The 14597-nt window shown below is 38.9% G+C and overlaps 1 protein-coding gene across 1 annotated transcript in view; it reads right to left on the minus strand.

Annotated features, from left to right (window-relative positions):
- Positions 1 to 3050: 3050 nt before the first annotated feature.
- Positions 3051 to 14597, minus strand: part of RNF150 (ring finger protein 150) — a 261357-nt gene continuing 249810 nt past the window's right edge. Inside the window, exon 7 of the mRNA XM_012642742.1 lies at positions 3051 to 3169. Within this exon, the coding sequence (XP_012498196.1) occupies positions 3051 to 3169 (119 nt within the window). The remainder of the gene's footprint in view (positions 3170 to 14597) is intronic.

Consider the following 14597-nt stretch of genomic DNA (forward strand, 5'->3'; position numbering starts at 1 on the left):
ATATTTTGGATATATTGGATTAAAATACATTATTGAAATTAAGTTCCCTGTTTCTTTTTACTTTTTAAAAATGGGGCTAGTAGAAAATTAAGTATGTGACTTGCATTATTTTATCTCTATTGGACAGTGCTGGTCCGGACTCTCGCTTTAGAAAAATGCACATCTGCAGATGCACATACAATCTGCATCAACGTCTAGAGGGTTCACGCACCCCTGACACTCATCTGTGGACCCCTGGGTCTCCAGGTCAGAGTCTCTTTTGCGGGGAGGTGATGAAGAAGACTATGGGGAACGGCTGTTTCTCTTTCTTCTGAAATGAAAACTTTCTGATTAAACTTTTTACAAAACTATCAAAGCCACAGGGAAATCTCTAGAAATAAACCTTTGGTAAGTAGAGAATGTCATGAGCTTGTGGGATTTGCAGCAGGACCTCCTTGGGGTCAGATCCACAGGCTTCAGGTTGGCCTCTGGGACCCCTTATCATCCACACAGCACCCCGTGGGGCAGCTGTGACCAGGGCCTGCATTTGAGTCAAATCCTGATTTACCTGGTATATTAGCAGGAATAAAAAACACTCATCGAACAGAGGACTGTACAATCCAAAGGGCATTTTCTCTCTGGGTATGGAATATAATTTATATTTCTTTTGCTGCTGAATTATCCTTCTAATTCCACCGGACTTAGGTTAATACCAATAATGCCAAAATCTGTTTTGGGCAAAGCTGACTGAAGGAGGAGTAGGTGGTGCAGACCTATGCTGACTGAAAAAATAAATACCTTTGAGATCAAGAATCCCACACTGAGAGGTGGGATTTGAAGGTCTCCAGCGATCGAAAACGCTGTGACTAACAGCAGTTTTTAAACAAGGCAAAACAAACCAACTCCTACCTGGACTTAAAACTTCAATCATTTAGATCTTCACTCTCAGCAACACAGGAGTGCCAAATCTCACAGGCTGTTATTACATGTTACAAGTCAAATAACTCTGCCTCCCCAAGCCTGCAGCCTGCTTGCCCATGTGACAGCTATCTGCAAAAAGTAGATCCACCTAGCAAAATGCTCGTCGGTGCTCCTACAGCCAGGGGAGCTTTGGGAATTGTGTTGTTAAACTCTTCACCATATAGATGGAGAAGCTGAGACCTAGCAAGGGTGTGGCTCACCTGGGACTCCTGACTCCTGGGTCAGAGGTCTCCTCATTCCTTCCTGCCTGCCTTCCCACACCTGGAGACTGGATCTCGTTACAGGAAGTGCCGGACCTTTCTGAAGGTGGTAATCATTTTCCTTGTCTCGCTGTCTACTTCTAAACCATCAAATAGGAAATTGTTAAAAGTGGTGAAAAAAGAGCAACTAGTGTCCTTTCTCCCTTGGCCCACATGCCACGTGTGAGCAGGCATCAAGCTTTTACAGCAGCACTGAACTCTGTTTTTGAATGAGTGTTAGCCTCATGAAGTGGAAAAGCTCTCATCAAATATGTAAATACAATGCAGCGAGAAAAGCCTTTCTTTTGTAGTTAATCCAAGCAACAGCCTGGCCTTGGCCAACTGCTTAGAGATGATGACGTGACCCCTCTGATTGTTCAGAGAAGCTTTCACTACCTTAGTCATCTCTGCATCTGGATACTCTCAATGTATTGCAAAATGGCCCACTGAAAAAACTGCACAAATAGTGCTATTTCAGAAAAAAATAGCACTTTTCTAAAAAAAAGTTACAAAAAAAGAATAAAAACAGACACAGTTTTAAAAATGGCGGTGCACTTGAGTATTCATTGGATACCTCTTTTCCCTTCCCTCTCTTACTTAGTCTATCTCAGTCAGGATAAACTTGTTTCAGCAAATTCTCATGCTGCACTTTTTGGTTCAAATGATTTATCAAACCGCACCTCATTCCCCACCTGGTATCTGGACACACTCAGGAGCCGGGAAGCAATCTGCTAAGGATTCACCTAAATCCTTCCACGTGGTCTGGTGAGGTTTAACAGAAGTATGTTGAAATTAAGGTAAGATCCAGGTGCTACTGCAGCTCCCGCTGTGTTTGCCACTGTGCTCAAAAATGACAGACCCTTCTCTAAAGCCCCCATCTCCTGCAGATCCACTATGGAAGTGACAAAAATCTACTTTAGCCCAGGGAAAGCCAAGGCAACAGGCATTTTGTTTTTAATGGGAAGACTATGTAGTTTCTGGTTTTAAAACCAGCCTGGCAGCCGCCAAAGATTGGATGCCCTGGAGAGTGCTTCTGAGTTCAGAATTTCAGCCAAAGACTGTTAGACCCAGATGAATTCAACTTCTTCCCTAGAGCTCCCGTCTCATGTCACCAGGGCCCTTAACAGAGCCTGTCAAGTGGAAGCTAGTGTGATGTCGCTTAAAATAATGAGCAGTGGCCTCAGCAGATTAGAGCTTAGTGTTGGGGTCTCTGGCAGCTGGGATTTTTAAGACCCACTTAAAAGAATTTAGATTCTTAATGAAAGCTGGCCTTCGTCTGTTTCAGGGTGTGGAGGCACTTCTCAAAGTCACGCACACTTCATGCTGAGGGGTCAAGACCCTGCATCTCAGAGGTGGAATACAAACTGACCATAGGAGGAACTGGTGCTTCTAAACAGAAATCTATACAAAAGCTGGAGTGAACCAAAGGAAGAACAAAGGAGTGGATATAAAGTAAATTACACATAGTCTTCGAAAAGAAATTGCCAAAGAAATCAAACATCATTCCAAAAACAAGAACAATTAAGACCTGGGAGAGATTGAAATGAAACTGAGAAACCCTAAAGGTGTTTTTTCTGTCTCTGTTTCAGGAGCTTCTGAAGTGTATGCCTACAAGGACGTGGGAATCAGCTTTCACCCTCCGAGTTGCCAAGGCCATGGACTGTCGTAGAGATGGAGAAACTGCATCCTGATTAACAAGACTTTGGATATTGCTTTTCGTTATCATTCTTGAATGGAGCACCCTGGAGTTGCCAAGGTGCTGTGCAGGTGTGTGTGCCTGGTTCAAGTCCCAGCGTACTCGTTCCTTCCTTCCCCTTGGGTCCTACTATCTCTTTTTCTATATTTGCCATTTCAAGATTTCACCTCTTCGCAGTCTTGGTCAGTGGAAAGTTCTACATCAGACAGTCCAACTTCCATTGCCATAATCAACGAGATGTCAGAATCACTGCTTACAGCTGGCTCCTGCTCACCTGGGAGGAGAAAGCAAAGTTCACAGTAAACACTGGGCTATGACTTTAGGTTCTGGTTATCGCAATACGATTGTCTCTAATAACATTTCCTTCAAGGCCAAGAGAAGGTATCAGAAGAATTGACTAGTTAACTCTAGTTAAAGTTTCACCTCACACTATACCCCAAAATAAATTCTAAATGGGTCAAAAAGTTAAATGTAAGCAAAAGAAACTAACAAAGGTAGAAGAAAATATATCATCTAAGCACATATCTAAGTAGGAAAATATATGTATTATATCTAAGTAGGGCAAGAAATTCTATATAGAAAAGTAATTGAGCAATTCACAGAAGACTGGTTAAGTGTTCACAAAATTAAAAAAATGTTATGATAAAAACATGCAAAATAAAATCAAAAGACATATATCAAACTAGGGAATTTGCAAAAATTTCACAAATTATTGTATTCTTAATATATGGAAAGCTTTTAAATCAATAAGAATAGTCCAACAGAAAAATGGGCAAAGGTTATCATTATACAATTCATAGAGTGTGTAATATAAATGAGAGATAAAGAAGGTAAAAATGAAATACTCCTTTTTGTCTATGTAAACTTCACTCTTTAAAAAGGGTAATATTACACTTAAGGGTACATTGAGGTAGGTATGTTGATACATTGCACATAGAACTGTGAAATTTTCACCCAGTAATTTCATTTCCAGGAGGTACGATAGAGAAATAATTAGAGGTGCAAAAATATTCATTTAAGCATTATTTATCATAGTAAAACGCTGCAAATAACTTAAAGTCCAACAATAGAAAATATCTGAATAAACAATATGTTACTTCTAAAGAACAATCTTGTTATAACTACTAAAGTTTCCAAAGAATTTATAGTGAGAAAATGTTGACAGTGTATTATTAAGTGAAAACAAAAATACTCAAAGCTTTATATGCCATGATGTCAATGGAGAAAGCTAACTGGAAGCAAGGAAACCAAAAATACTAATAAGATTTATCCCTAGTTTGGAGATTTATATTCATTTTTAAAAAAAAAATTTTTTTTTTTAGTTCTCCCAAATATTCTGCAATGGACATATATCACTTACTCATTCAAGACATATTTAGTGTGTCACCGTGTTATACTAAGGATTGTGCTAGGAGCTAGGGATATAGGGGAGAGCAAGGCATCCTCATCCTTAAGGGGGTCTTTCTGTCTAGTGGGCAGGCAGACCATTAACTAGGCACTTACAACACAACGGGTATAAGCACTATGATGGAAGATGTACCAGGTATTACAACGGCGGGTAAGAGGGCTATGTAACCACATGCTGGGTATAGTGTCTACACTGAGTCCCAAAGGATAATCTGTATTTTAGCCAGATGAAGAACAACAAATAATCTTTTAAGCAATAGTATGCTGTTGGGGTTCAGAAACTGATACCTCAAAATATGGCAACATGCTGAACTGAAAACAAAACCTCAAGGTCTCTCTGACAAACCCCACCCCACATTGCTTCTTCCAAAGTATTGGGACCTACCAAAGAAGAAAACAATGACCTCTGGTCTCTTCCCGAAGTTTTCACTGACTGAACCCTTATCACGGGAAGGAAGACTGAAGTCTGTCAAGAAACCTGGACAAACTTGTCACAAACCACTGTCCTCTCTGTGGGCCTAATAGACTTTGCTGCAGACCACCGGACATTCTTCAAGCCCTAGTAATCACTGATTGCCCCCCAACAGAATTCCTTTTCTCCCCTCTGCCCATAATCTGTTTTGCCAGGATCCAAGTCCCATTCCTTCTGTAACTTCAAGATGGTATATAAGCTTCTGCACCCCACTGAGGGGTTGAGTCTTCATTTTGAAGGTTTTTGTGATCACATTAAATAAATTTGTATGCATTTTCTCCAATTAATCTGCCTTTTGCAAGTTGATTTTTCAATGAACCTTTAGAGGGTAAAGGGGAAGTTTTTCCCTTCATCCCTACAATGTACAGATGGCTGCACATCTGATGATAGGGAGCCTTGGGCAGGTGGACACCAGAGGGTATTTAAATATGACTGGAATGCAGAGTCAAGCTAGGAAGTACAGACAGGGGAGGCTGGGGAGCTGAGCTGCATAAACTCAAAAGGTCTTGTACATTCTATTACTCTGCAGAAGGCAATTAAAAGACCAACAAAAACGTCTAAGTACTAAAGAATAATGATGGTTATATAATAGTACTTTTGCTTGCCATGTAACGAAAATAAGTGCAAAAAATACTTTCGCTATGATAATCACCGATGTAATTTTTTTCATGTTGTGGCCCAGTTAAGGGAAATACACAAATTTCACAAAGGACAGTAAATTCCTAAGATGTTTTAAAGGAGACAAATAAAGACAACTAACAGAGTTATGACCAGAAGAATCAGTTTTAGAGAAGTGGGGTATTTCACAGGGAAATAGCCAATCTAACGACTAAGCTCTAATAAGTTTCCTAGGTCCCTAAGTGCATGAAGTTCATTGTAATGTAACAGATCAAAGGCTAAAAGAAAACTTTGGAAGTACCTCTAGAAAGATACAAATATTTAGTATTTAAAAACAGGGACATTCAACAAAGAGTCAATAAAACCAGTCACTTAGAAAAACCTAGAAAAAAGTGAAATTGGATCTCCACTCACACTTCCCAAGAAACTGCATTCTAACCTGGTGCCATATCTCTATCTATCTATCTGCCATCTTTGTTCTGCGTGAGCGTACTCCTTTTCATTTATCCTCATCTCCACAGCCATTTGGTGCCTTCAACCCCTGATCTTTGGGGAATCCTTGGGTGCAAATTGGGGCGGCCCTCCTTTTTCCTAGGGCTGCTCTGTGCTTGTTTTCTCTGCAGGGCGGTGGCTTGCTGTGGTGCATGGTGAGCAGTGAACCACTCCAGAGCTTGAGTCCAGGTGAGCAGTGGCCCCTGGAGTGGGGAAGGATACAACCTGCATGTCCGGGTGCACTCTGTCCCTCCAGTTTATGAAGTCACTGACTGCTTTTTTCCAGTTGCCCACATTTTCTTATTGTCTCTTTTTCCATTTTCCTTGTTCATATTGGTTTCTGTCTTTTTTAAAAAAAAGCCCTTTATTGTAGTTTTTGTAGGTTTCAGGAGAGACTAGGAGTAGTTTCATGTGGTAGATTTACTGTTTTTACTCAGTGCTTTTCTTAAACATCACTTTTACAATGAGAACAAAATACATGTACTTAAAATTGTATTTATGAGGACTGGGAATCTACCATACTTTAGACTATGTTCCAGTCTCTGCTATATGTAATTACATGTGTTACTTTGTATAAATCACTTTTCTCCTTTAGGGCTAAAGTTTAATTATCTATAAAATGAGAATTTGGACCGGATGCATTAGAGTCCTTTCTGGGTGTTTATACATGTATGCGTTGATGCCAATATAGCACGGGGCCTCATACGTGGTTGCTTCTTGATAAATAATTATTTAATAGAATTGCCACTGAGAAACAAACTTTCTTTCCTACAAACTTCAAATTGTTTTTATTTTTTCAAAAAAATTTTTTTTTATTTATTATTTCAGAATGTTATGGGGGTACAAACGAAGGCCTGCGCATTGTGTATCTGGTACATGCATGCACAAATGGGAGAATTCACTACTTGGAGGTATAACAAAAACTGAAATCTTTATTTCATTTTATTTTTTATTATTTTTTTTGTAGAGACAGAGTCTCACTATGTTGCACAGGCTGGTCTTGAACTCCTGGCCTCTAGTGACCCTCCCACCTTGGGCTCCCAAAGGGCTGGGATTACAGTTGTGAGCACTGCACCCAGCCCCCAAAGCTGGAATCTTATTCTTGGAGATAAAAATGAGAGCTATACTCTAGAGGAATTTTAATCTCCACTTCTCTCTTTGCAAGGGCCCATCAACCAATCAGCTCACAGTTAAACTGGAAGTCAACAAGAGAGCTCATCATGGAGGGATTTTATGACTCTCACATGGATCTACTAGAAAAGGAAACACAGATAAAGAGTCGACTTAGTTACAGTTCTATAGAGACAGACCTCACTGCTGCAGGGGCAGCTTCTCACCTTCACTCCTGGCTTTGTGATCACCAGCCACAGCAGATTTCATGGATTCATTCTCAACTTGGTGTTCTCTAAATGGGAATGTGGGCATTGAAAGAAAAAGGGGCCACGAGGACTGCTGTGACTATGGGCTGCTGAACTCAATGGTCTACTTTGGAAATTAAGACTGTCCTGTACAGCTAAAGGCAAAGGTGAATTCAAATCAATAAAAATAGTTTTGGAACAATGGTTCAATTTTTCTGATGTAACATTGCACCAACTTCATCATCTAATCATTTTCCATTTAAAAACTTCTTTTAAAAATAATCTGAAGACATTTGAAATTAGGCTATGTCCTATGTTTTCAACTGAACTTAGTTTGTTCCATAATTAAAAAAGATCAGGGTTTTATGCTTTAATCAACGCAGATGTTTAATGTTGAGACTAGAATAATATGAATGAAAACCTTGTCACTGAAACACTTAGAAAGTTCTCTGTAGGTGGTACTAATTAGGGAGTGTAAGTAGCTATTAACATATTAATAAATGTTCACTGAATTTTCCTTCTCCCCTGCAAAAACTAACAAAACCAATGCAAAAATAATATTGGTCCTTATTTAATACTCACAACAACCCTTGATGTAGGTATTATAGTTCTTGTTTTATAGATGAAAAATACTCTTGTTCTGCATTTTTTTCCCAATAAAAGAAAAAAACACTCTTACACCATTTGACACAGTAGGAGCACACCTACTTGATACACTTTCTTCTTCTTGTCTTTCATGCATTATAAAGACATTGAGAGATTTTAATGAGTGAGTTGTCTGATCCACTTAATATTTTAAAAGGTCACTTGCTGTTAAATGCAGAAGAGATTGGCAGGACAATGGGCAGAAGTAATCCAGCTAGGATACGACTGCAGCAAATCTGATGAAACATCAGTGGCTTGTTGTGGCGACAGGGATAGAAATAAGTGGATAAACCGAAGAATGATTTTAGATGAAGGATCAAGAGGAAAGTGATGGAATGGACAAGGGCAGCAAGAGAGAAGAAAGTAGAGAATAACTCCCACATTTCTTGAGCAATACAGGTACCATTTACTGAGCTTCAGGAACCAAAGGAGGAATAGGTCTGGGAGCTAGACCAAGAGTTCAGTTTTGCAGAGGTGCTCGTGAGACTCCAAGGGAGACATAGCATTGGCAGTTATATTAGATACATGAGTCTCAAGTTTGGAGAAGAGACTGTGACTATCAATGAATTTGGAAGCCTTCAGCACAGAGAAGGTATTTTAAACCATGGGAGCAGATGAGTTTCTCTAGGGCGAGAGTGCAGAGTGAGAAGATAAGACCCGGGGCAGAGCTCCTGGAAACCCAAAAACCCAGAGCTGAACTCTCAAACTGGTGCTGTCTGGTATGTTTGGTTTGGCCCACAGAATGTGTTTTATAAAGGGTGAATTAGTTACTGATATTTAAAAGTCAGGAAATTTTACATACATATTTGTATTTGAAATATATCTTGGAAAAGGAAAGATCTAGCGATATATGCCTGATTCCCAGATGGAAACCATTGGTGGGTGCTGAGTAAGAGCTGCCCCATTTAGTCTAAGGCACACAGACTCTAGGTCACCACAGTCATCAAATAGTCTACTTCAGTGGTTCCCATTATTTGCCTGGCCTGTGTAGACATGTGAGTTTCAAATCTCACATTTAGGGGAAGAGCAGAAATATAGCAGAGGAAGGTGATCTCCCAAAGAGCCTGAAACTGGCCAGAGTAGTAAGAGGAGAACTAGGAGAATACAGTGTCATTGATTAGTTTCCCTCTTTTAAGATATACACCTTTGAATTTTTACCTCCTTTATGGGTAAAATCCATACCCAAGGAAATGAGATGCTGGAAGTATTACTGAATTGGTCGGAGTGGACTTAAAGACCGATTCCGAATCATCCCATTTGCAGCCTTGAATCTTGCTATCAGAGTGTCACAGAGCAGAAAATAGATGGAGCAGAAAATAGTCTATTTTATGAGACTGAGGAGGCAGGTAAAATAGTCTATTTCAAATGGAGCTTTGTGACCTACTTTGTTGACCCACAACTATTGCTTTCATGTATTTCCACGTTTAATTCTGCATAAAATCCATCAGTAGCCTAAACTGTGGTTAACCAAAAAATTCTTAGTGGTGGGATTTATCAATTCCATTTAGTCCATAAATTATTAATATCTTTGGTTTATCTCCTTCCTCTTAAATACATAAAATGTTACCTAAAGATTCTTCGGTTTCCCTTTGTGAAGTAGGCCTTGCAGTTGTCGTTCTGCCGTGGTTTTGACATAATCGTCTATAATAGTGGGCTGGATGACTGTTAAAATTCCTTCCAACCCTGAGAAGATAAGACTCTTGGATCTGCCCTGCTCAGTGTTGGGCATAACCCAGTTTATCTGAATCAACTCCCTGGCTCAGGCCCCTTCCATTGTTCACATGCCCATTCTGGAATCCTATCGCACTCCTTCATAAAGAGGAGACATTTGGTAAACGTTTGCAGAACTGAAATGTAATTGAAGTTGCTCTCTGACCAGGCAGGGCCTAAGTTTTGTATTTTCATAGCTAATAACAATATTAATGCTTATTGAGTACTTAATACATGCCAGGAACTAAGCATGTTATTTATAGCTAGTGCTATAAATAGATCCTCTATTTTATTTTTGAGACAGTATATCGCTCTGTTGCCCAGGCTGGAGTGCAGTGACGTGATCATAGCTCACTGAAATCTCAAACTCCTGGGCTCCAGAGATCCTTCTGTCTCAGTCTCCTGAGTACTTGGGATTATAGGCATCTACCACTACACCTGGCTAATTTTTTCTATTTTTTATAGAGATAGGATCTCACTCTTGTCCAGGCTGGTCTCAAACTCCTGGCCTCAAGTAATCCTCCTACCTTGGCCTCCCAAAGTGCTAGGATTACAGGAGTGAGCCTCTGAGTCCAGACTCTAGATTCTCTAACTTGATATTCACAATTAACCTACAACATGGGAAGTATTACGATTTCTGTTATCAGGTAATAAAACCAAGGCTCAAAAAGTTTAAAAACGCCATTAGTTACATGGCAGTAACAGTTAGAACCAGAATTCAAACCCACCTCTGCTGCCACCAGAGACCATGAATGTGGCCATAATTTATTCTTGAGTTGAGATTCTTAATTTGAGGATTAGTAGATTTGCAGGGGTGCTCAGGTACTTAAAATTACAGACACATTTTTATGGCTACGTACATATAGGCATTTTCCTGGTAGTTTTCACCAGATTCTCAAAGAACCCGCAAAGAGCTAGGAACCATTTACTTAAAAGATTTTGTATCCTTGGTGAGTTGGATAACACATTACTATAAGCAACAGAGTGGCTTGGTTTTATGGGTTTTTAAAAAATGCATATTTTGGTTTATATTCCACTAGCTTTGTACTCTATTAACTTGAAGTGATAGTTCTCGCATGAAGTCACTGCTTTCCTACTTAATTGTTTCTTTATGACAGCCATTCAAAGCTAAACAGAAAATTATCCTTTCCAGAATGAGGTTTGGTATTTACGCTGCTGCCTGTCTTATGAAAGAAAGCACAGAACAGTAGCAGGCTGGAACGAGTCCTCTGCTGTCAGGAATTGGCAAACACTGCCCTGGGAATAAGCGTTCTCTGTTTTGAGAGAAAATAAGGTGGTGGATATAATCCTGCAGGTGTCCATTCTGCAGGAGGGTTGGTGTTCGCATGCTGAGAGCTGTTCTGCATCACATGACAGCTTATTTTTCCTCGTGTACTTGAAAAGGAAGGTTTCAAAGAAAAACAGCATCTTTCTGTCCACTGCTACTGATGCTTATCTTCTTGAAAATAGGACATCATTTCCAATCAGCCCTGTATTGTACAAGAGCACCACGGGGGAGACACTTTCAACCAGACTGGCTGAATTATAAGGTTGCTGCCTGTTCATCTCCTCTTAGAATGTGGAGTTTCCTTCAGGCTGGGGCAGGGCCTACATATTCTCTGTTATCATCTTAGTGGGAAAGTTAATTAGACTTTAAATGCAGAATGTTTTCAATAAGGAAATGTGTTCCTTTGAATCGTTTTGCTTAACAAGAATTTCTGAGGAGATAAACAACTTCCAGTTTGGTCTACGTTTTCCCATTTATGAGTGGCCTCTGCTGCAAGAATGGCGGGCCTCTGGGCTGCTTCCCTCAGAGGCTATGCAGGAAGATGAGTACGAACAGCTAGGATGGACTGGCTGCTTCCTATGTGCCAGGCACCGTGCTATGCAATTACACATGTGACATACGTTATCCGTGCATGGACACTCTGAAGTAGGTGTATGACGACCCCATAATTGCTGCACATTTTACAGTGAAGTCGAGTACAAAGAAGAAAAAGGCAGAAATGGAGTCTCAACTTTGACAACTGCGCTGTTCTGGAACGGCAGAGTTGCTACATTTCTATTTGGCTGCTAAGTTCCCACAGATGACACTGAGCAACTTGTGGGAACCAAGCCTCCCAGGCTTACAATACGAAGTCATCCATTTGGCCAAGTGACTTCTAGAACTGTTCAGATATAACTGGCATTTTTGCATTTTAAATTCCTTCTCCGTAATTGTAAATATGCACACGATGAGGTCAAATCAGGAAAATTATTTCTTACTTTTCACATGGGGAAGATTAAAGCATTATTTTTATTTGTACTTTGTGGAGGAGAATTCCTTGGAAGCCTGTATATTAAATTAGATCAAATAATTAGGATTTTACTTTGTGCTTGTATCTCTTCACCTTTGGTTTTCTTTCCCTGTGACACGTCACCCAGCAGGAGAAAGATTTTCTCTAATTGTTCAAACTCCTTACTGATTTCCTTGGAAGTTCATTCACTGAGTTTACTCCTTACCAAGTGCCAAAAGAAGGGGCAATGTAATTTTTGCATTACTTTTACATTAGTATTTTCATGGAAGGAGGCAAAATCTAGTGAACATATATGTTGTCAGTAACTACTTTACAATGCTCAGTTAGTACCACCTATAGAGAACCTTAAGCATTACACATACTATCTGGAAGACGGATGGCTCTTGATGAGTGTGAATATGACTGGAATGTTAAAGGAGTGGAAAAGGGAAAGCTTCCAAGTGGATTTAGAGAGACAGGCAGAGACTCAGCATATTTATCCATTTCTGCAACTGTATAAAATTATCTACAGACCTCATTTATTCATTCAACAATTTAATTGTTTCTTTACTCCAGAGGTATTTATTAGATATCTATTAGGTGCACAGCACTGTTGACGAGCAGTGTGGAGGAAAGAAAGATGAGCTAAATACAGGCTCTGCCTTTAAGCTGAATTTGATCTAGTAAAAACGATCAGACTTGTATCTATATAAATTTAATACAAGGGGACATATGCCAAAAGCGAGGTATAAATAAAATTTTAAGGAAACAAAGGGGTGAGGAAAATTTTACCTCCACAAAATGGACTAAGACATCATGACTCGAGATTAAGGTGTATCTTCCAGAATTTTATCTAAATGCAATGAAAGAGTATGTAATCTTTTGTACCTGCTTTCTTTCACTCAACATGCTCATTTTGAGATCCATCCATGATATTGTGTGATCAATTTAAAACTGGTCATTTTTTAATTGTGGCAAAAAAAATACAACATAAAATCACCCTCCCAGTAATTTCCAAATGTGCAGTACAATATTGTCAACCACATGTACATTGTGCCACAGATCCCTAGAATTGCCCCCCTACCCTGCACTACTGAAGCAATTCCTCGCCTCTCCCTCACCACCCAGCCCCCCTTGGCAACCACCATTCTACTTTCTGTTTGATTAGTGTGACTACTTTAGATACCTTATGTAAGTGGAATCATGCAGTAGTTGTCTTTTTGTGACTGGCTTATTCCATTTAGCATGTCCTCAAGGTTCATCCGTACTGTAGCATATGACAGGATTTCCTTCTTTTTTAAGGCTAAATAATATTCCATTGCATGTATATGCCTCATTTTCTTTATTCATTCGTCACTAGACATTTAGGTTGTTTCTACCTCTTGGCTATTGTCAATCACGCTGTAATGAATATGGGCATGTAATTATTTCTTTGAGATCCTACTTTCGATTATTTGGGATACATACCCAGAATTTGGATTGACATAGTTCTATTTTTAATTTTTTGAGGAATCTCCATATTGTTTTCCATAGTGGCCACACCATTTTACATTCCTACCAACAGTGCACAAAGGTTCTAATTTCTTTTACATCCTTACCAACATTTATTATTTTCTATTTTTTAAAAATAATAGCCATCCTAACAGGTGTAGGCAATATCTCACTGTGGTTTTGATTCACATTTCCCTGATGATTAGTGATGTTGGGCATCTTTTTATATGCTTGTTGGCCATTTGTATATCTTCTTTGGAAAGTTATCTATTCAAGTCTTTTGCTTACTTTTTCAGTGGGGTTATTTATTTTTTTTTTTATTGAGTTGTAAGAGTTCTTTATGTACTCTGCATATTAACCCTTTATCAAATATATGTTTTGCAAATATTTTCTCTCATTCCATAGGTTGTTTTTTCAGTCTGCTGATTCTTTGCTCTACCGTGCAGAAGTTTTTAGTTTAATGTAGTCCTATTTGTCTATTTTCATTTTTATTGCCTGTGCTTTTGGTGTCATTTCCAAGAAATCTTTGCCAAATCCAATGTCATGAAGCTTTCCCCCATGTTTCCCTCTAAGAGTTTTATAGTTTCAGGTTTTAGGTTTAGGTCTTTAATTCAATTTGAGTAAATTTTTTGGTATATGGTGTAAGATAAGGGTCCAACTTCTTTCTTTTGCCTGTGGATATCCTGTTTTCCCAACACCATTTGTTGAAGAGACTATCCTTCCCCTATTATGAAGTCTTGTCGCACTATTGAAGATCATTTGGCAAAATACTCAAGGATTAATTTCTGAGCTCTCTATTCTGTTTCATTAATTTATATGTCTGTCTTTATGCCAGTACCATACTGTTTTGATCAATGTAGCTTTGCAATATGTTTTGAAATCAGGAAGTGTGTGGCCTTCAGTTTTGCTTTTCTTTCTCACCATTGTTGTGGCTATTTGGGGTCCTTTGAGATTCCATATGAATTTTAGAATTTTTTTTCTATTTCTTAAAAATGTGCTATTGGGATTTTGATAGGGATTGCGTTGAATTTGGGCAATATGGATATATTAACAATATGATTGAAATATACTATTATTGAAATCATATCAAGTATCTTTCCCAACCACAATGGAATGAAATTAAAAATTAATAGGAAACTGGAAAATTCACCAATATGTGGAAATTAAACAGCACACATATTAACAATACTATATTTAATCAATGAACATGAGATATCTTTCCATTTATTTATG

This window comes from Propithecus coquereli, unplaced genomic scaffold (assembly GCF_000956105.1).
Source record: "Propithecus coquereli isolate 6110/MARCELLA unplaced genomic scaffold, Pcoq_1.0 Scaffold185, whole genome shotgun sequence".
NCBI lineage: Eukaryota > Metazoa > Chordata > Mammalia > Primates > Indriidae > Propithecus > Propithecus coquereli.